We start from the raw sequence: 22,327 nt of genomic DNA, 5'->3' as shown, positions 1-22,327 counted from the left end.
CTGCTGCCCACGCTGCTTTGGATGCAGCCCAGGACACGTTTGGCTTTCTGGGCTGGCAGTGCCCATGGCTGGGTCATGTCCAGCCTCTCAGCCACCAGCACCCCAAGTCCTTCTCCCCAGGGCTGCTCTCCATCCTGACCTGGTACTGGGATACCAGGTACAAGTGCAGGTGCAGGATTGTGCACTTGGCTTTGTGGAACCTCATGAGGTTTGCATGGTAAAGACTTATCAGCTTAGTCTGGAAGAAGTTATTTATGTCTCCTAAGTCTGTGTCCCAATTTCAAATATTTGACAGGCACCTTCAGCAGGTGACAGAATACTGGAGGTCATCAAACTGTAGTACCTGCTTTACAGAAATTACATCAGCCTAAATGCATTTCATAAAGAAGTATTCAACACAAATTGGCCATTTTGTTGTAATCTCACTGCTGAGCTGTTGAGAGTGAGCCACCAATATTAATTCTATCTTATCTGATTAAATTTTGCTCATTTTTTTTCTCGTTTTCACTCTTCAGCATCAGAATATGACAGGTTGTCTTTGGAACATATGTGGAGACCACAGCTGTAATTGGTACTATAATCAGTTAACTTACATGTGCCTGTCCTGAAGTAATTTTGTTTTTGCCTACTGCCATGCTACAGACTGAGTCACTGAAAGTTTAAAACAATGTCTGCATAGCAAAATGACAAACAAAAAGTTTCCAGTGAGATTTCAACATACTGTATTATTGTATGAACATGTTGATATTATTCAGAATAAAAATATTAACGTCTTTTATAAGGCAGTGATTAATATGGAATTTATGCGTAGGAACCTACATAAGTGTCCCGAAATTAGAGTTTGAATTGCTCAAACTTTTCTCACTTGGTAATTTGACTTTGCCAGAGCACAGTAGCCCCGTATGCTTATGTAAGAGGTGAAACATGCAAAGGAGGAACAGTGGAAGACTTATATTCATTGATGTCAGAGCTACATATATGACCGATACACTTATAAATTAGCAACCACTAAAATTAAATCTTTTGTTGTTAGGAAGGAACATCTATTAGTTGCTTTGCCTAGCTTCACCAGGTAAAATCAAAATCAGGTGATACTTTGATCTCAGAATTTAGAATCGGACAACCACGGCAGTTTTGGTGGGTGGTCTGTATTTTTGTATGGATTTCTTTATTTACAGTCTCCTTCCTCTCTGTCGCTCTTACTCAGACTTGTTTAAACAAGAAGTCCTTGCTATCTTTGATGGTTTCCTAGCAAAACTTAAAAAGCAGTAAAATACTGCTGCATTTACTTTTCACAGATACTACCATCTTCTCATCTAGATAATGAATTTTTAACAGATGGGCTTGAAAAAGAAGGATTGCTCTTGATCTTGTTTTGCTCTTCATTTACTTTTCCTAAGACATTACAAGGTAAATGTCAACCCTTCCATAATTTTGAGGCCCAGTATTGGTAAAATAACCTGGGTGCTGAGGGAGAATAAATAATTTTCTGCATCTGTAAGCTAAACTTCTAGTTAGAAACTCTTGTTTTGCACATCAGCGCCTTCTTCTGTCTCAGCTTCTGGCATTTTCTGCCAGCTAAAGCAGTTCATTGATACCTGCGAGTTGGTTATTTACTTTATGGAACTCGAACACTTCAAGTCTGATGCTGTCTTAAGAGTCTGCTAGGGTTAGCTCTTTCCAAAACTTAAAAAGTGGAATTTAGTTATTTTGAAAGTGAGATATTAAAAAAAAGAGAAAGTTAATTACATGCACAGATAGGGACTCTTTTAGCTCTTTCCCTGTTCTAATATTTTTTTCATTTGTTAATCTTATTAGCCCCTTATTTAAGCAGTTTTAGGGCTTTGAGATTGCTGAATATGACCTAAATACTCAGTCATAAGAATCATCTCCAAGAGTGCTCAAGACTCTAAAGGAGTAGGTCCTGTATTTTCAGACATGTTTTGTTTCTTAAAAGGATGGTGAAAGAAGAGGTTATTGGAGAAATCCACTGAAAGTTTGGAAGCTTACAATAGGAATGTCTTAAACATAGCCCTTTGTTTTGAGTATAAGTGAAGGAAGTCATGGCTGAGTCTAACTACCTCTGGGCTGTATTATTTCCTAAGACAGACAGTTCAGAGACTGTCACAGTAAATCTGCCTCAGAAAGATAAAGGTAAAAAAAAATATCAACCTCTTCTCTCTTACATCAGAAACTTCCTTCCCTAACAGCAGTGGATCCACCACATAGCATAGGTAGAACTTTTCCGAAGAAGTGTTAGAAATAACTTTTTCCCCTCACCACAAGAATGACAATTTTTTTTTCCTAAATGTAAAAGTCCATTACCAGGTGGCAGTGGTGGGTTTCTGGAGAGAGAGAATGTATGCATTTAAGCCTGTTCCATTATCTTACTCTGCTGAAGTGGTTCATCCCCCACCTTTATCCACACCATTTACATTTCCCTGCCCCTGACATGAGAATTTAACAACCAGAATTAAAGCCTAAGGGAAAAGGGGGCAGGGGACGAGGATCTGAGTCTGTACCATATCAGGAGGGAGTTGCAGAGAGAGAGCAGTAGGGTGGAAGTTTTCCTGACAGACCTCCTCATCTGTTCATCACCTCTGGCTATACAGCACACCCGGTCTCCTTGGGTGGGCTGCCAGGAATGGAACATAGCAGCACATACTTCAGCGGGGCCCCAGCACATACCTACCAGCCTGGCTCCCTGCTCCCTTGCTGCCTCCAGCACAGACTACCATTCTTCTGTCTCTGTTACAGTTGCAGCAGCAATAATATTTTTAAGCTGTGCATTATGAAAAGATGCAAAAACCGTAGCATGTTTCTCAGGAAGTGACCAACATAATTTTTTCTGATTAATGGAATTTTTTTACTGCTCTCTGATCTCATTTCACTGAATGCCTTCATTTTACACTCTTGAGTAGGTCCCATTTTATTCCTTCTGGACTAATCTTACTTTCATTATTTCCCAACGAAAATGTCTGAGGCCTTTTTCTCTCCCATTTGACCACTGGTCTCTGAATGTGAGAGAAGATGCCCTGTTCTTGGAAATCCTAAGCATGCTTTCAGCCTGGGTGCTGCCTCAGAAAGCTCAGCTGCCAGAGTTCCTTCTTGTTTTTCCAGATTGTGGCTGTTGTCATGATCTCAGTTCTCATACTTTCCTATTCCACAACACTCTGCGTATGAATGACATTGGGAGGGCAGCAGTGGCAGATGCATTGGGTCAGGGACTGAATCACTCCTCAGTAATTCATGCTTTCCTCTCCTTATCAAGTCACAGGGTGGGGTTTTTTGATGGGACATGTATTAGAATTCGTACAAGAACTTACTTAGTTGTGAAGGCTAAGAGCAGTTAATCCTTGTAACGCTGAGTTAAGGTGGATGAGATAGAGTGTGCAATATATAGGTAGTGCAATATTGAGCTCTAGGAATCTATTGAAATTAAAATCAGAACAGAGATTGCTTTAAATATTTTACTTTCAGGGTAGTTAGTACATCAGCACTAGGATGGCACAGTGGAAAATCTAGTTGCTCTAAAAAGAGATGTAAGTAGGCAGATTTACTATGTGTTGTTGGATTAGTTTTGATGCTTCCTAAAAAAATCAAATGTCAATATAACTAACTTTAATGGTATCTCTACCACACAGTTAAGTATTAGTTTTCAGATTCAGTAATATTGGAGATTCAAGGATGTTAAGGTCTAGAAAGGGAACTGATATGGCATGAAGTATTTGCAGTTTATAGAGCAGAAACAGAGGACTTCTGTTAGTTTTTCAGCCATGCTGAGAGGAGTAAGAATTATTGAGTCAGACCTCAGCTATTTTTTCCAAATCTCAGTAAATCTTAGCTGATCCTTGATACAAGATCTTGGTTAGGCACAACTAATTATTCATGTTATATGGGTGATTCAACCTTTTTTTGGTTTAGCACCAGCAAAGAAATCAGTTGTAAGAACGAGGTCCAACAAACACCTTTCTTTCAATGGCAGCCATTTGTTTTTCTGACAGATTGAATTAATTCTAGAGCAGATCAAAAGCAAATCACTTAATTTTAAAGTCTTGGCTATGACCTTGCATACCTTTCTGTGTGAATATTTATAAATCATTAAATAATCATTGGATCTTTTCTCGCAAAGATGACCAAATACTAATTTGGCTTCAAGTAGCAGGTATATTCTGTTTTAGTAGCTGCGTCTACAGACAACCAACAGTACTCCAGTCTTATTTCAAGCAGGGTGGAGACTGGGAAACAGAAACAGCAATAAAACTAGCTTTTGTACACAGTATATTTATGAATGAAATGACTAGAAAATATTTACATAACTAGTTGGTTCTGTCATTTTAAGAACAGCAAAAACAATATCTAAGCTTTTTATTATATTCTGACTATTTCAAAACTGTAAAAATCATTCAGGGTGTTATTAAATTATTGTTATGTTATTATTGTTATGTTATTATGTTATTATTTCATTTTTGCAGATAAATTTAAGGAATTTATGTAATTTAATTGAAAAGCCACTCAAGAATTTTTAAAACATGGATTTTGGATATCATATTGTTCGTACTGCCAGTTTTGAGGTCTGATCTCTCAAGATTAAAAGAAGCCATATATTTCTTTTGGAAAAAAAGACATCACTTTTGTAGTGGATCATTTTTGTAGCCGAACTTTTGTTCTTCTTTAAGACTGTATTAACACCAGTAGTCATTATTGCAGAAGTTACAGGTGGAGGCACTTGACAGTTTATATATAGATAGCTTAACATGAAACTGGGCTGCTATTGAGATAGCTGCTGCTTACCAAATGGGTAAAACATAAGGCTTTCAAAGGGTTTTTTCTTTTCATTGGTTGGTGGCTGAACATTTTTTTCCCAGTGTTTCTCCTACTCTTAGAACTGTCTTCCAGTTCCCAGTGCCCAGCTTTCCCTTTGTGATGGGTAGGGCTCCTACCAATTCTGCATTACAAATAAATGCTATCAATAATAATGATAGATGCTGCACCACATATGTTTATGGAAATTCTCTGGGAATCTCTGTGTGGGAAAGGGTTTGGAGTATGGTTTGAAAGGGGGTGGGCGGGGAGGTTGTTTTTTTCATTATGTGATACTTGCTTTACAAATTAAATCAAGTATTCTTGTTCCAATTTAAGACTCATTTTGGTAGACTGGCTCATAAATCAAGCTCTGTTAAACACAGGCGTATTAATACATATATTTGCTATGAGGTGTTGGTTTAATTTTGATTCTAGTTTAAAAATAATCCCTGATAAATTCAAACTATTGCTCTTTTTTGGTTAAACTTTTAAGTAAGACTATCAAGTGCACAGTATTTCACTAAAGAGATCTGTTTTTTTGAAATTTACTGCGATCTTCTCTTCTGATTTAATAACATGCTTTAATATTATTGTGATACTTAAATTGCTTCAGATCCCATAAATGTAAGACCTTCAGTTCTAGTTCCAGGTTTTCTTCCATTTTATTTTGCTTTGAGACACTAAATATTTCAGAATTTTATGTAAAAATATGATTACTGAGTAAACAGACTGTTTTTCCTCTTTAAAAATAATCATCACATATCCAGGCACAGATGTATTATAACAATACAAGGTTTAGTGTTAAATTAAGTTAATTTACCACAATAGTCCTACCATAATGAAATGGGGATGTAAATATATATCTCTCAGTTTGCTCAGGCAAAAGCTTGAAAGGATCAGGTGGATTGCAACGGTAAATGGGACGAGAATTGAAAGGGATTATTATGCTTTGTAAAGCTGATGCCCTAAATGAAGTTTGGCAGCATTACTTATCCTATGATTGTCTCTAGGCAGCAGTTGTGGTGGTGTTCAATTTTGCTATGGTTCTGCTGATTTTCCCTGCTATCCTGAGCATGGACCTTTATCGTCGGGAAGACAGGAGACTGGACATATTTTGCTGTTTTACAAGGTGAGAGTTAGCAGTAGCTTTGTCCTTTCTGCGGTCACCAATCAGTGCATCCATTTCTCACCAGGAAAGGGAGTTCTTCATTAAAGAAGAATGTTATTGTTACCATTTCATTGCTAGTGACTGGCTTACGTTTGCTGCCTTGTTTTTTACCTGCCTGAAGGAAAAAGCTGAAATACATCTGCCTCCCTCTCTTCCCCCACATCCCCTTTCCCCCATACTTTTCCCTTCATTCCTACATATGTTAATTTTGACTGTTGGAGAGCAACGTTCTGAAAGCAGATGAAAGATTCACTATTTAGGAATATCTTTAAGTGTTTTTAGAAGCTTATGACTTACTGCAAGGTGTCCAGTGCCAGTACTGGCTAATCTTGGAAAGCTGTATGTAACTCAGGATACTGAGAAGCCTGACTTAGAGTAAATCATTATGTGTTAATTTTTATGCTTTTATGCTTTTAAACCTAAATAAATAAACTGTGAAATGACTTCCCCTTAGGTGAGTTTTTCATAGCTCTATAAGGAATAATCGCTACCATTACAGGATAATGCTTGATAAAGTGTCCTTTGTGGCTGCAGTAGTATTACAGAATGGTGATACTGCCATTCTAAAGTGTGTACAAACATACTCTCACCTGATACACAGCCAACTCTGAGCCTATAATGGGCGTTAGGAGTCTGCTCTCATCAGTGGAGCCACTGCTTAAAAATGAAACCTCTTTTCTACCTTAGTTTTTACTTTTGACTGCAGAGAAGAGGATGAGCTACACTTCTACACATGTACTCCTACTGTCATAACCAAGATGTAGAGAATCTCTATTGGGATATTTTAGCCTTTTACATGCATCCAAGAGCTGGTAGTTTAATATTTCTTGTCAAAGGAAGAAAACATTTTACTAAATTTGTCTCTGAGGGCATGGTTAAAACAGGGAGTAGATCCCAAGCTATTTCTTATTCAGTCATAGTTCCAGAGAACAGCTGAATGTATCAGAGTATTGGAGCCCTGATTTTCAAGAATTCAGGACACTCAAACCTTCCATTTATTCCCTCATCTAAAGCTGCACCAAATGTGCATCAGAATTCAGCCCGTTTGCATGTGAAGAAATGCAGTTGGTGAGAGCTTGCTTTGATTAGGTAGGCAACATTCTGAATTCCTCTTGTTTTTGTAGGATTTGTGCACTTGATGAAAAATATCTGACACTGTTTAGTATCGTCCATTTGTCATTTCTCATGTAAAGGAATAGGCTTGTCTCTGATAATTATATTTTTAAATATAAAATAGGTAACTGTTAGGGTCTTGCATAGACTAAAATAAAGGGAATACTTCAATTACTTCTGTGATTTTGTCTCTTCATATGGCCCACCCTTCCTAGGAATTAATCCTTTCATTAATATTTTAATGTTTTTCCGATTTATAAAATATTCAGTTAGTATATGGCAAATGATTTCAACCTGCCTCCCAAAAGTCTGAGATCTTATCCAGAAGGCCCAGATATTATTTAACGCTTACTTTATTTGTCCTGAACACAGGAACTAGCTATGTCATGCATTTCCCTCTTCATATAAATATCTTAATTCTCAGCATGGATACAGAGATGCAAACTCACAGACTTATTGTGCATTCAGATGGTACAACTACCTGATAAGCATGTGTAATCAATGCAGTGATGTTTGTATATATCAATGGCTTCAGACAGATGCTGGTTCCTTCTTCCTGGAGGCCAAGAAATCAGCACGTATTCTCAGGGCCCTACACTATATACCATGTCTGAGAGATGTTTCCTAAATGCACAGAACAAAATTAATATCTAAGCATTACACGTAATTAATATAAACTCTCCAACAGAAGTAGAAGCAATCTCAGATGAAAGCATGTTATCCTGTCTAGCCTGATTAAAATAAGGATCTGTCTCAATGCTATCAGATGGTTTTCTCTTCTCTTACAGCCCGTGTGTCACTAGAGTGATTCAGGTTGAGCCTCAAGCGTATGTGGAAAATGACAATACTTGCTACAGTCCTCCACCCCCATACAGCAGCCACAGTTTTGCGCACGAAACTCAGATTACAATGCAGTCCACAGTGCAGCTGCGTACAGAATATGATCCTCACACGCAGGTGTACTACACCACAGCAGAGCCTCGCTCAGAAATATCTGTTCAGCCAGTGACAGTGACACAAGATAACCTGAGCTGCCAGAGCCCAGAAAGCACAAGTTCGACGAGGGATTTACTTTCCCAATTCTCAGACTCCAGTATACATTGCCTTGAGCAACCCTGTACAAAGTGGACGCTCTCATCTTTTGCAGAAAAGCATTATGCTCCATTCCTCCTAAAACCAAAAGCTAAGGTAATCAGGGAGCTATTTACCTGGTTTGCAAAATTAGATTTCTGCCTTGTCCAGTTAAAAAAGTGGTTTTAAATATGAGGAATAAATACAGCTCTGGTGAACTAACAGTTTTTAATAATTTACAGTTGATTTCTTATTTTAGAAGTTTTGTCTGGCAAGTGCTGTAGAGACATACTTAAAATATATGTTATGAGTGAGGGTTCTGGTGACTTTTAGTAACACAAGCTTGTGAACAGTGAAATTAATGTCACTTTTAAACTTTTCTACAATAGAAATTTCTCATCCATGATGCAGAGCTCTCCTTCAAGGAAGAACAAATGACATTAGTCTTGTAGTATGTATATGCATGAGAAAAAATCAGAAAAATAAAAGCTTGAAAGTACTGATAGATGTTAATTTTGAATTTGGCTTTGTAGTATGACATTATGAATTGTTAGCTCCTTTAGAAGCCTAAAACCAAATACATCTCTGTTTTCTATTGCAGATTGTGGTTATTTTTCTTTTTCTGGGTTTACTTGGGCTCAGCCTTTATGGAACTACCCGGGTAAGAGATGGACTAGATCTCACAGACATTGTACCACGGGAAACACGGGAATATGACTTTATTGCTGCACAGTTCAAGTACTTTTCATTCTACAACATGTATATTGTGACTCAGAAAGCAGACTATCCAAATGTCCAGCACTTACTTTACGAACTTCACAGAAGTTTCAGCAATGTGGCATATGTTTTGTTGGAAGAGGATAGGCAGCTCCCCAAAATGTGGTTGCACTACTTTCGAGACTGGCTGCAAGGTAAGAGAGCATTACAGAAACTTTTCCTAGTTTGTCAGAAAGAGCTGTTGTTCACAGTGGTATTCAGTCACACAATTAAAGGCTCTGAGCAGTTGGGAGAATGCCTAGATGCTGCTTTGAACCCATGTGTGGTCTCACTCTTTGTCACTTATTTTCTTTGTGTTTAAGTTTACTCCCCAGTAAGACTGGGGGATTTATATCCATGCCATTCAGGTCTAAGCAGCTGATAAGGCATTATGCATTATGGCCAATTATGGCCCTGTGTCTTGGGTAAATAAATATTTGGTGAGTGTTTTCAGAGCAGAGAATGAAAAATCCCTGTCCGGTGATGTATTGTGACACAGACTTAACTTTCAGCTCTTAAGTGATCTTACTGTCTACAGCTGGGACTGCTGGCATGAAGAAAACTCAGTATGGCTTATGTGTTTTATTGGGCTGGGAACTTACTGCATAGTCCAGGTTTCTAATCAACTACACTCACCCTTTCTGTGGTGCTGCTTTTCTGTGCTGATAGGTGTGGAAAGATAAGAGAAGGCATCGCCTTTCAGGTACTGTGATGATAATTATATTGAAATTATTGATGATAATTATATTGAATATTGAAGATACTTTGACAGCCAACATACCCTGCCCAGGATTACTTTGGTGCTTTCTATTGGAAGAATTTCTAGGAAGCGTTTGCAAAAAAAAATAAAAATTGAGCTGACCTGATAAGACTGTCAATTTTAAACTTAATTGTATACAGATGACCACTGCAGCCTGTGATTCTTAGAGAACATATAAGTAACTGTCAGTATCTGATGTATTTTATTCCTTCTGAAAATATGTTGAACAATATTAGGAGAGTAGATGCATGTAAGTGACAAATCTACACAAAATGAGGTTTCCCATGTGTTTAATGCATTCCTAAATAATGCAAAGCAGTATTTCAGCTATTAGCTTTGGGGGTTTTTAATGGTTTTTAAATACATTGGATCCATTCATTGCAGTCTACTTACTGGAAGCTTTATTTAAAATATTTTGCTCACATAAGCATATTGAGCTGTAAGGGATGGCATTACTGGCAGGAAGAAAATTCAACATAGCTAGATGTTTGCTGGATTGGAACCTTACTGTACTTGTTAGAATTCTAAGCAATCGTACTTCTACATGCTTTTCCAAAGTCCCTTAAACCTCTGCTGTTTACTTTGTTTCTTTTGTGGTTATTTTTTGCTGCTGTTCCAAAACAGTAGGAAAAAGTGTGTCTGGTGTCCCCCCTTTCTCTTTTTCCCCCTCCCCCACGAGGGAGATGGAAATCTGAGATTGTGTTCAGGAAGCTTTAATAGTGCTCAACCTCAGCACAGTCTGCCAGCGATAAAGTCAGGAGGAGGTGCCCTTGGATCTGCTCCCTTGCAGGCTGCTCAAAGTGAAATGCTGGAGGCTGGCCCACTTGCTGTTACTCCCAGGAGTGCTCCCATTCCCAGTGCCCCTCTGTCAGGCACAGCACATACTTTCCCAAACCCCTTTCACTTCGGGTGCCTCCCTGTCCTCTTTGCAGTCCTTTGTGTCCCTCTTGCGCTAAGGACTGTTTCTGTGGCCGAGGGCCTGCATGTCCCCTCACACGGTATGCCCGTGCTCGTGTGTGTTCTGTGCACCCATGCTCTTCTCATAGCGGTGTTCATACTCTGTACTTAGCTCAGCACATAGTTACTTTTCCCCTCCAGTCCACATTAGCCAGCCTATTCTTATTTGTCCTCTGCTTTTCTTCCACTAGAGGAACAGTGTATGGTCCTGGTACCTGGGGCATACTGACAGGCTGTGTGGAGCTAAAATGTTGCAGTAATATAGTCAGGGTGACTCCAGGAAGCTGTAGTGACTTGCTGTTGTCCATGTGACATGGTAGTCCTGTGACAGGCTGTGGATTGGCCTTTTGATCACACACAGCTTTGGAATTAATCAGTATGATTATTAATTAGCATTTAGGTCTGTATCCTTACCTCTCCTCCCCACCTTTTCTGAGGAGGTCACAATTAATACAACCCTGCTGCTTTGTAAAGTTGCAGGGCTCTTGGCACAGAGTGTGATACTGCATTCACGGGGCTCTAAAGGAGGATGTTGAGATGTATCAATAGAAAGAGATTATATTTTCAAGTGGTACAGGGAATTGATGTTATGCTTGTCATAGTTGGGGAATTATTTAAAGGTGCATACTAACAGGCAGAATAACACCTGATTGTTACCAACTGTGGCTGATGCTGAAAGAGTCAAGGGAAGGGAAGATGAAGATAGAATTTACAAACAAGGTACAGATGAGAATCCTCTGTGAGGCAGAGCAATTCTGCTGGCATGGTTTTATGTGCTGGAAGGACTGGATAATCGAAGCAGGAACATTTGACCTGCATGGCTAATTCTTGCCGACTTGACTGTGAATCCAGTGCCAGAGGTTAATGGCTCAAGATGGCCTTCTGACACACACACATTTGTCCAGCAGAATGAAGGATGCAACAACATGTCAACAACCATTTTTTACCAAGAAGACATCCTTGGTTTAGCTGTGCATCCTCATCTAATAGCAGTGGAGTGTGCCTTCAGTCTCATGCACTTCTCTTTTCAGAGATCCCTTTTATTTTGCTTTCTAATACTGTTATTGTTACCATATTTTCTGTTACTGAAAATGCAACAGAAGAAAAGTTTACACTAATCATTCATTTAAGCTGTAAATGTTAACACTGCTTTTGTTAGTGACCAAATGTAAATGAGGTAGCTTGGATTCCCTGACAGCTTCTAATTAGGCTTGTTTTTGCAAAGGGAAATCTTATCTGGTGTTTCAAGGTGGCAGCTGCTCACATGAGCTAGTATGAATTCCTTCCTCATCCCCACTCCGACATAATTTTTGATATTGTCACTTTCTTCTGAAGCACTAAGTGAAAGTGACTGCTTATGTGAAAAAATCAATTGTACAAAGTTTTAAAAATTCCTTTAATTTTTGTAACTTTTCTGCAGAAAGATGTCAGCAAGACACTTTCCTCTTTCTGCTCAGGAACATATAATTTATCCCACTTATGATAGATCAAGTGTCTATTAAAATAATTATTATAAACATGTTTGCTTTGAAAGCAGCAAAATCTACTACAAATTCTGAAGTGTAATGGCAAATTTTACTTCTTGCAAGTTTGAAATTCTTCAGAAATTAAGTACAACTGCCAGTGTTTTCTTAATACTCTTTCTGTAGACTTTCAGTTTCAGCAAGGTGAATTATAAAATGACCTGAAACAAAATGTTTAAGCTAGAAGAATAAAAGTGTAAAAGGGAGCAGGGTTTGAAGGATGACCTAACTTGTGAGAACAGGGGAGCAGGGGAATGTGGTAGAGATGTAAGAGAGCTGAGTTTTCACCCACTGCAGTAATGTTTCCAAGTACATGCCCTTTTTTGCAACCTCATGGTATGTCACATGCCAATGGATTTGTGGAGCCCCCTGACAGGAGTGGGATGTTTATGTGAAAGCTCTGCCCTGATGTGCTGTCTATCATAGCAGTTTGTGTGCTCCTTCTGTGGAAGGGAGATGCTTCTACTGGAAGTTACACCGTTCTTAGGTAATCTCCTTCTTTTCCATGTGCTTTTTTGACAGCATCCTCTTCACTTTCCAAAGTCATTGTGTTTCTTGTCACTGTTATGATAGCCCAAATACTCTCACCTGGCCACTTTGTGAGAAACTGATGTGGAGCTGGACTTGGCACAGAAGGGATGGATTGGTATTTTTGCGTACTCATACCAGTGTTTCCCCGCCTCTGCAGTGCCAGCAAGCAGTGCTTTTTTCAAAAGAAACCTCAAAGTCCTTTGGTGATGTCAGAAAACCTGACTGCAAATTGTCCTCCTCCTGGAGCAGTGCTAGAGGACTGCATGCAGAGATCTGGCAGTCTTCTTTCATAATTTGGTTCTCAGCCTGTTGGCTTCACATGATTTGACATGGTTTAGTGAGACAGCATGGCAGTTTTCCAAGGAGGAGAGGATGAGTTTGTCAATGGGAATGGGTACGCTGCCCCGAGACAGTGTCAGCTGGGTGCATTTTCTCTTTCAGTGCTCTTATCTCAGTACAGCTGTAGCTAACCTATCCAGCCTGCAGCGATGGTTTTCATTATGGCTCCTCGGCCCAGCTGTGAGGTGGGTCGATGATTTCCTCCACCACCACTCCCCCGGCCTTTTTCTTCCCTTCCCTGGACATGCGGTTTGTCATCTGCATGCACAGAGCCTCCTTGAACTGGGCTGTGGCTTCCTGTACTAAATCTGATCCAAATTTCTGCTGTGAGGTGTTCCCTCCCTCTTGAAGGGTGGCAAGGAGGAAAATAACAGTTGAGAGTGAATAGGTGTTGGCTGTGATCTTTACATGTGCTGGCAGCAGATCCCATGACTTGTATTAGCTGCACAAGTTGAACAGATGGAACAAATTGACAAAATCGTGTTCACTCACGCTGTGCTTGAGGAGCAGCTGAGTTGCTGTTTGAAGTTGAAAGTTTGAGTGTTTTTCTCCCTGCTCATAGTGGAATTTCTGGTTATAGTGTAGAAGCTATTGCCCCAGTGCTCTGCAGTAGCTCAAAACAGTAATGAGAGTGGTGTGTGTCCTTCTCTGTGGCTCTGTGCACTCAGCCAGGGTTTTGGTAAGGCAGAGGCTAGTAAGGAGAACATTTCCCTACTATGTAATAGACTTATGCCTCCTCTGGTGGCAAGATGGTGAAGCTGGATGAGGGCTGAGGTCAGCCCTTTTCTGTTCTAAGCAAGATTAACCGTTTCCCATACACTTCTCCAAGTGGGGAGGACCTTTAATTTCCCTTGAGGGGAAGCCATTTTTGCCAATTCACAAGGCATCTGCAGCTTGCTAGCTCAACTTTGCTGGTCTGCACAACCTAGGAATTCCTAGGGCATTTCCATTGCATTTTCTTGCTTCCCCTGCCTTTCTTTGGGGAAAATATTGGACATGCAACTGACACTTCCCCACACACTGTCAGTGTGGAGCCCCAAATTTAGGAGGAACCCGGTCAATAATTTTCATCCTGATTCAGCTATGAAAAAGCTTCATTACTCTTTCTCCTTCTGAAACTTGTTTATAATAGTGATTATTCACCTGCTTATTTTGTCTCTCCCTTGTCTCTCTTAACTCCTCAGGACTTCAGGATGCATTTGACAGTGACTGGGAAACTGGGAAGATCACTTACAACAGCTATAAAAACGGTTCTGATGATGCTGTTTTGGCTTACAAACTCTTGGTACAAACAGGCAACCAAGCAAAGCCCATTGACATCAGCCAGGTAGTGTATCGGAGTCCATGCTGGGTTACACAACAATACACAAGTCATCTGGAGCAGAGGAAGGTGCAAAGTCTACAGAGGTTGTAGTTTCCTTTTTCCCGCTCAAGGAGCTCAATGTCTGAATTTTGCCTTTCTTGTATGGCCTCGCTGATGTTGCTGAAGCCACTCCTCAGATGCACCATATTAGTCTATGTTGCAAAGTCTTCAAATCAACATGGCAAATACCAGTCCTAGATTGTTACTGGGTGGTGTGCATTTTGTGCTCCCATGCCAGAAATGCTCAGTTTCCATGGAAATTGTTGTGAAAAATACATCTCTGCATCCATAGGTGTATGGAGTTTAGTCCTATGCTGGACGTTTGCAATTATATGTTTTGTTCCTACTGATTTGTTCAAAGGAGAACATTTAAAAAAATATACTGATGAATTATAGTGGAAGGAGACTGAAATGATTACATGCAGTATCATATTCTTGTACCACCATCACTAAATACATCTGAAGTGCTGTAGAACTACAAATGGCAGTTGTTAAAGCTGACTAAATAAAATATGCCTGAGGTTACCACAGCATATGACTGCATTTGCTGTAGCCATTTGTAAGTGGAAATACATTAGGAATGACTCCTTACACTAAAATTAGATTTCAAATGCTGAAGAAGAAATTCTTCAATAACATACCTTCTCTTCTCTGAGAGTCATCATCAACTCACTGTGCTTTCAGGCAGAAAAATAGTGTTTTTAATGAGCTTCTTGGCAGTTCTGCTTACTGTCTTTCTTTTTTCTTCCTGGCATTAAAGGTGACAGATTTACAGAGTACATTGTTCAAAGTTACTGTAGTGTGTGAAACACACTGCTGTATAGCAACATGCAACATGCTGTCAGGTCTGAATGAAGCTTCAGCAATGAATTAGGCAAAGAAAGGGAGTCGAAGAGAAAACCTTCAGTGAGATTTTGTTTAGCAGAGTGTACCAGGTACGCTGTGGAACAAATGCAATTGGACTGCAGCTGCTGATATAATTTCCTGTGCCTGGGAGGGAGAGAAGTGTGGTGCACCCACAGGGGTTGAGCGCTGTACTGTGCAGTTCCAGAGACAGCTTGAAGACATACAGTTGTTGCATATCCTGTGGACTAATTGAATCCAGATCCTTGGAATCCAACTTTTTTTTTTTTAAACTGCTGTCACTGTTGTTTTTCATTTCATTAAAAAGACCTGGAACTGGAGCTCAGCCAGAATTTTAAATAAACAAAACAAAAAGCCCCAGTAATACTTTTCACCCATGGAGTCCTCTGTAAGAGCTCTGGCTGTGCAGGATTTGGCTAACAGAACCCTGGAAATATACCACTACTGTTTACCCCACAGATGCATTTGCCCACAGTGACCCAAGTAACACGGGGCAGTCGTCTGCTTTTTTGACGCTGGGCATTTTCTGAATACATAGGTCATAGGAGGCAAGTGTTAGCAAAATTTATACAGATGTTGTTTTATTTTTATAGCTCTCCTCCATTTACTGGGTGGCATTTCCTTCAGTGTTAACAACAGAGGTTAACTGCACACAGACATGTATAGGGACTCTTGCCAGGTTTTCTTTCCGTGTCTTTAAATATGTTTCTCCAACTTAGTTGTTTTTCATTCTTGGCTGCAGTCTTTCAGAATTTGGATTTAATTGGTTCAATGTATTCTGGAACCATCTGTTGATTTACTGGTTATTGCAAATATTATATGAGTACTAATTTATAAATAACCACTGTCACTGCATTTTCTTAGATTTTGCTTTTGTTGTCCAGCAATAGTTTACTGATAAGTCCTTTCCAGTGAAGATTCATGTCCTTTTCATTTGCTTTTACCCTTCTATACGTGTGTTGCGTCACCAGGCCATTTGTTGAAAGCATTATGGCAAGAGCGCTGAAAGCAAAACTTACTCTGAAAGCCTTCTAATTTTTTCCCATTTTGCAGTTGACTAAACAGCGTCTGGTGGATGCGGATGGAATCATTAACCCAAATGCTTTCTACATCTACCTGACAGCCTGGGTTAGCAATGACCCTGTGGCGTATGCTGCCTCGCAAGCCAACATCCGCCCGCACCGCCCAGAGTGGGTCCATGACAAAGCAGACTACATGCCAGAAACACGGCTGAGGAGTAAGTTGTGTTTCGTCTTAACATCCTACAGTTTACATGAGTGCCCCCACTCCTTCCTTCCAGCACCAGTAACCCCTGATGCTGCACGGGGCTCAGAAGGATAAGCAGGAGAAGACATTGTGTTATGCTGTAGTCATAGGAGATTGAAGCACTGCTGAGACTGTGACACCATTGCAGGGTTTTATCATATTGAATAATGAGTTATAGAACAGTTTAAAGCTCTAAAAAATTATAGTAAGCATTGCTTTTTAAAGTGTTACCTGATAGTTCTGTCTGTGTGAGAAACCTGGGCATTTAATGAAATTCCTTCTTAAGTTATTCTGAAATTTCTTTACTGAAATTCTATCATGGTTTTTCTCAATTCTTAATATCTAAGAAATTTTTACCAAGGTAACTCATACACTAAGCTACTACACTGATATCATACAAGAGCTAGAGGGATTGGGGGAGAAATCCCACTTCACACCATTCACTGTTTTCCTGGCACCAATACCAAAAGCTGGCTTTGATTCAGCTTTCAGTTGAGGATTGCTAGTTGGACACCAGTAGGGAAGGGGAGAGGGCATATAGGGGACAACTGGTGCTCTTGGAAATGTGGTTGGATAACCATGCTTCAGTGTATCCAAACCCTAGAGCTTTGTGGCAGTCGGCCAAGTTTGTCTTAATGAAAATTTATAGTTGAGATTATAATAGGGCAAATCATGTTAAGCAAGTCAACTGAATGAAGCTGCGGGGTTAGAACACACAATGGCAGTAACCAAAAGCTTGTTGAAGAAGCCTTTTCTAGTCATAGAGGAGACCTCGCATTACACTCAAAAAGAAGTATGGAGAGTATTGGTTTGTCAAATTTTTAAGAGATAAAATGTTATGTATTTCCTTGGTAAGCCATTATTTCTATATTATGGGGATTTTTCCTCCACTATTTTCCATCTGAATGTGGATTTCTGCATCTGAATTTCCAAATATTTGATGGAAATCTTTAAAAAACAAGCAACCTACTCAAGCCTAATTTTTCTCTAGTTTTGTGTCAGTGAATCTCAGTTAATCTCAGGGAAAGACCTTTGATTTTGAAGAAACTGCATAAAAGAGGAGCATTTAGATAAAATTTTTTAATTGTGTGATTGTCTTCTCTTATGTTGCAGTTAGGGATTTTTGATTAGGTATTCAGTAAAAAGCACTATAACACTGATCAGGATTAAATACATGGATTGAAAGATAACGGTTAAATTATACATAACTGAACTTGGTGGAGGCTGTGTTTGTCCAATCACACTGCATGATAAAATAGAGTAATCTCAGGTACTGTTTCCAGTTTCTCTTTATTGGAGAGTTTTAAAACTATAATTAATTCCAAACAAGTAAATTCAAATTTGCCACCTTTTATGCATTTTGCTGTGAAGAATAAAATGTTTTGCTAACCCTGGTCTCTGTATATCATCTTCTTCCCATAAGTGCATTTTAACACTGCTGTCATTTTCCTAGTTCCAGCAGCCGAGCCCATAGAATATGCTCAGTTTCCTTTCTACCTCAATGGATTGCGTGAAACTTCTGACTTTGTGGAGGCTATCGAGAAAGTGAGAGCTATCTGTAATAACTACAGCAGCTTGGGGATCTCCAGCTACCCTAATGGTTACCCATTTCTCTTCTGGGAGCAGTACATTGGACTTCGTCACTGGCTCCTCTTATCCATTAGTGTGGTTTTAGCTTGCACGTTTCTGGTGTGTGCCCTCTTCCTCCTAAACCCCTGGACAGCTGGGATCATTGTAAGTTTATTATAAGGGTCTTTGTTGAAGTCAAATTCCTTTCAGCATAGCTCTTGCTGTAGTCGGGAAGGTTTTGTTTATGTCTGGGCCTCTGGTGGAGTATGTATATTGCATCATTCATTATATATTTATTCAACTTGAGGGGGTAGGGTTCATGCTGAAGGTACAAACCTTAATAGCCTTAATCTTCTGGCCACCTTTTTTGCAGGTTTAAAGGTTTCTTAGAAAGGTACATAAACTTTTACCCATGCTCAAATATACACTAACATAAGAAATAAAGACACAGAGGAAAATTAAGAGCTTTATTAAAACAATTTCAAATTCTGTATTCCTTCTCTTCTTTTGTCACACATAATTATTTTTCAAGGCAGTTGCTTAAGACTAACTTGTCTGTAAATTTTCCCAGCCATTTCTGAATGCAGTATTTCCGGAAAAAACTGCAGCACTTATGTTGTAGGGTACAAACTGTGGAAAGCTTGTAACTGAGCTAGGAGAAAGAGCATAAAATCATAAACTGCAGAGAATACTCCTCCATGCTTTCTGCAAGGCACCAAAAGCCTCTCAGTAAACATTCAAGTTAAATTGAATGATGATGTCCCTAATGTTTAAATTCCATAAACTATTGTATGGTTTATAAAAAGCCAGAAGTAGAAAAGCATAAAACAGTTACTAGTTTTTTTAATGTACATTTATATGACAGGTATGTTAAAAGGTAAATGTTTAGTCTAGAATATTTTTCATAGCACCTTATCAAGCAATTTATGTTATTATTCTTGATTCATTAGCTTATAAAATCATTTATTGTAGTGGATACTTTTTCTCCTTTGGTAAAGGAGTTTATTTTCCGAGTCCACCATTGCTTTTATAAGTGTGTCTATTTTTCTTTTTTTCCCCCTGCTTGGTTTTAGATACTTTTAAAGTTCATTCTCCAGATTTCCTTCCCTCAATTTTCCTCAGTTTTTTTTTTTTTTACAAGGTAGATGAAAGAAAAATAAAAGCTTCCTCTTATATTTAACTGTTCACTTTGTCCATGTCAATCCCCCCACAAATACCTTAAAAGCTGAGAGTCCCTCTGTAACCTGAGACTCACCAACTGATTATGGCATTCAGTTTCTTCTGTGCTTTAGACATCCTCACTTATATTTGCAGGTCTACAAAAGAATTCAAATACAGGTAGTTGAAAGATGCTTTTTCTGGAAGCATTGTCTGAAAGATGGGTGAAAAAGAAAAATATACTTTTTGTGAGTGTCCATGATAAGGAGGAATAAATGGTTTTTCAGTTCACTGATGGATTGTAACCAGTACAAAGCTGGTGCTTCATGTGTTAATTGGTTCTTAGGGTGTAATTTAGACTGGCATGTAGCAGCATTCGTTGCCATTCAGAATAATGAAACAAGTAAGAGCAGCTTGTCTTTGGGAATATACGGTGGCTTTGAGGAATATGTCCTATGGTAACCATGTTGTTTGGAAATGTCTCCTCGTTGTCTGGAGTGTAAGAAAATACTAACAGATGTTTGAAATCATCTAGGTGGTGGTGCTGGCACTGATGACTGTGGAGCTGTTTGGCATGATGGGTCTGATTGGAATAAAGCTGAGTGCAGTGCCTGTGGTTATCCTGATTGCTTCTGTTGGCATTGGTGTGGAATTCACTGTTCATGTCGCTTTGGTATGTAAAATCAAGAAGCATTTTAAAAACGTCTTAAAATAAAATGGTGGCAGTGTTCAAATCACAAATCCTTACAGTTTCTTGTCAGTGACATGATTCTCAGAAGGAAAATGGTCACAGTTTTGTGTACCTTTCTGTTTGTCTCAATGGAACGGAGTTGATCTTGATGAGGTGGTTCCTGACTATTGAGTCAGTCTCCCAGAAGACAAGAAAGAATTAACTGTGATACCTGTTTGTTTGATTAATGCAATTATATAGAGAAAAGAGAGATCTTAAATCACCTAGCTTCACTCCAGACTCTCATGATCCTTGTCTGAAGCCTCAGTGTTGCTGCATCACCCTTACACAGCTTTTTGTTGCCTCTTTTATGTAGATTCTCTGTCTTGCAAAAGAGAATTCTTCAGATGAGTTTTTCAAAATCAGATCTTGTCATTTGGTGTTTTTGGACTTCTTGAATGTGAACATGTTTGAATTAGTTCTGTTTGTAAAATTTGCACCTTCTTTTCAGAAGCCATTGGCTAATAATAGTGGGCACAGACATGCAGTCTGTGGGAAACTATTTTTCTACTGTTTTTCTAGTGGTTTAGATGATGTACAGAGTTAGCGCACATAAAGTCACCCTAAATGAAAATAATCATTTTGAGAAAAACCAAAGTGGAAATAGGATAAGGTTAAAGAGGAGCAATTGGATCCCTCAAGTGATGACATCTTTTTTTCCCCTGCTGATACAGATAGACTTTTGGAGGTAAATGAATTTGCTAGGACTCGGAATCATTTGGGAAGTGTTAGTATAGATGAGGAAGAAAGAAATGACAGCTTTTTAGTATTGAGGACTTAAAACAGAAAAAATGGAACAAAAAAAAAGAGGACAAAAGAGTTGTTTCTAGATGGGAAGAAACAAACTTAATTTACAGGACTTTACTGATCACCTGTGCCTGAAGGTAAAATGCCAAGCAAACTGAAAATAGTGGTTTTCTCACATTGACCCTGGAGATAAAAGCTTTGGAACATATAAATAGTCAAATCAGTGTTGTATAAACCAAAAAGTTAGTGCTGGAACTTTTAATGCCGAATTTAACTGAGTTTGAGAGTGATTCATAATCCAGTAGTGGGTCAGTTTTTTGCTATTGCTTGTGAATTGTGACCTTGTTTTTTTCTACTTGCAGAGAAGAGAGACTTAAATTCCAGGACTGTGAGGAGGATAGCTGCTTCAGCACATGTCTTAAAAGCGAGTAGGGAATTAACTAAAGAGAGCCCTTACAAATCACAATAAGATCAGTCAGGTTCTTGTTTCCTTAAACTATTAAGTCATACACAGAATAGACAAATTTATAACACCAGCATTTGCGTGTTCTTGATAAAGCTTATGCATACAGAGTTGTAGGGGTGAAGACAGTTCACTAGTGATATTGTTGCTCAGGCACTACCATGTTCAGCACTATTCCTAGGATAATTTTGTATGTATAGACCTGCCAGCTTTGAAGTCCTAAAAGTTTCAAAAACATTTTTGAGTGAAATGAAAATGTTAAAAAAAGTCACAGAAGACATGGACCCACAAGAATGAGAGGAATAGCCAGGCAATTTTCACACCTGAAGTGCTTTCAGCAGGATGTGGATTCTTTTCAGGTGGAAATAGGCAAATCCAGAGACAAAAGACTACTGTTGCAAGTAGGCATTGCTTCCAGAATTATTATGGTCTGACTCTGTTATTAGTGCTTACTCTGGTTATGTGCCTTCAGCAGCTGCTATGTGGTATATCTGCAGGATCAAACCTTCTCTCAAGGGTTAGGCAGCTACAGAGGTAACTTTGATAAACTGTAGTTTAGAGTAATTAGCTGATGGAAATCTGTGTATACTAGGAGAGAGACTGTTTGGAAGGTTGTATACATCTGCCTAAGGAAATGGATTTTTTTGTTTTACAGGCGTTTTTAACTGCCATAGGAGACAGGAACCATAGGGCTGTTCTTGCATTGGAACACATGTTTGCACCAGTGCTGGATGGGGCCGTGTCCACTCTGCTTGGGGTGTTAATGCTTGCAGGATCAGAGTTTGATTTTATTGTCAGGTAAAGCATTTTCGTGTTTTGACTTTCTTTCAAAAATAAAAATAGGTGTGCTTTAAATTTTTATTCACTTCAGTGAATCTGTCATTTTATTACTATGCATGATGTGTCAAGTATGCTTATGTCATGGTCCTGCTTTCCCTCTGTTTTATTAACTCCTTGTTACATGCTAGACATGGTAGTATTTCCATTGCTGACATTAAAATCTGTTCCAGGAAAATCTGAGACTTAGCGTGAAGGAACACAATAATGCTGCTCTTTAGAAAGTTTGCTGATTCTGGGTTTGAATTAGTTCAAAGCATCTTGTATTGTCCAGTATTAGCTGCAGCTGACCTTTAGCCTTGAGGT

The 22,327-nt window shown here is 39.0% G+C and overlaps 1 protein-coding gene across 6 annotated transcripts in view; it reads left to right on the top strand.

The window, feature by feature from the left end:
- PTCH1 (patched 1) overlaps window positions 1-22,327 on the top strand; it is a 73,320-nt gene that overhangs the window by 40,441 nt on the left and 10,552 nt on the right. For all 6 annotated transcript variants that reach the window (XR_010354340.1, XM_064405796.1, XM_064405795.1 and 3 more), the window contains 8 exons: window positions 5,817-5,935; window positions 7,876-8,275; window positions 8,760-9,069; window positions 14,209-14,351; window positions 16,305-16,488; window positions 17,971-18,251; window positions 19,780-19,917; window positions 21,840-21,982. Coding sequence is in view for 5 of the 6 variants with exons in the window: in XM_064405796.1 (XP_064261866.1) it covers window positions 5,817-5,935; window positions 7,876-8,275; window positions 8,760-9,069; window positions 14,209-14,351; window positions 16,305-16,488; window positions 17,971-18,251; window positions 19,780-19,917; window positions 21,840-21,982 (1,718 nt within the window). In the remaining variant the exon portion in view is untranslated. The remainder of the gene's footprint in view (window positions 1-5,816; window positions 5,936-7,875; window positions 8,276-8,759; window positions 9,070-14,208; window positions 14,352-16,304; window positions 16,489-17,970; window positions 18,252-19,779; window positions 19,918-21,839; window positions 21,983-22,327) is intronic.

Source organism: Passer domesticus, chromosome Z (genome assembly GCF_036417665.1).
Source record: "Passer domesticus isolate bPasDom1 chromosome Z, bPasDom1.hap1, whole genome shotgun sequence".
NCBI lineage: Eukaryota > Metazoa > Chordata > Aves > Passeriformes > Passeridae > Passer > Passer domesticus.
Note: the sequence above shows the minus strand (reverse complement) of the source record. Positions and strands in the feature narration are given on the sequence as shown.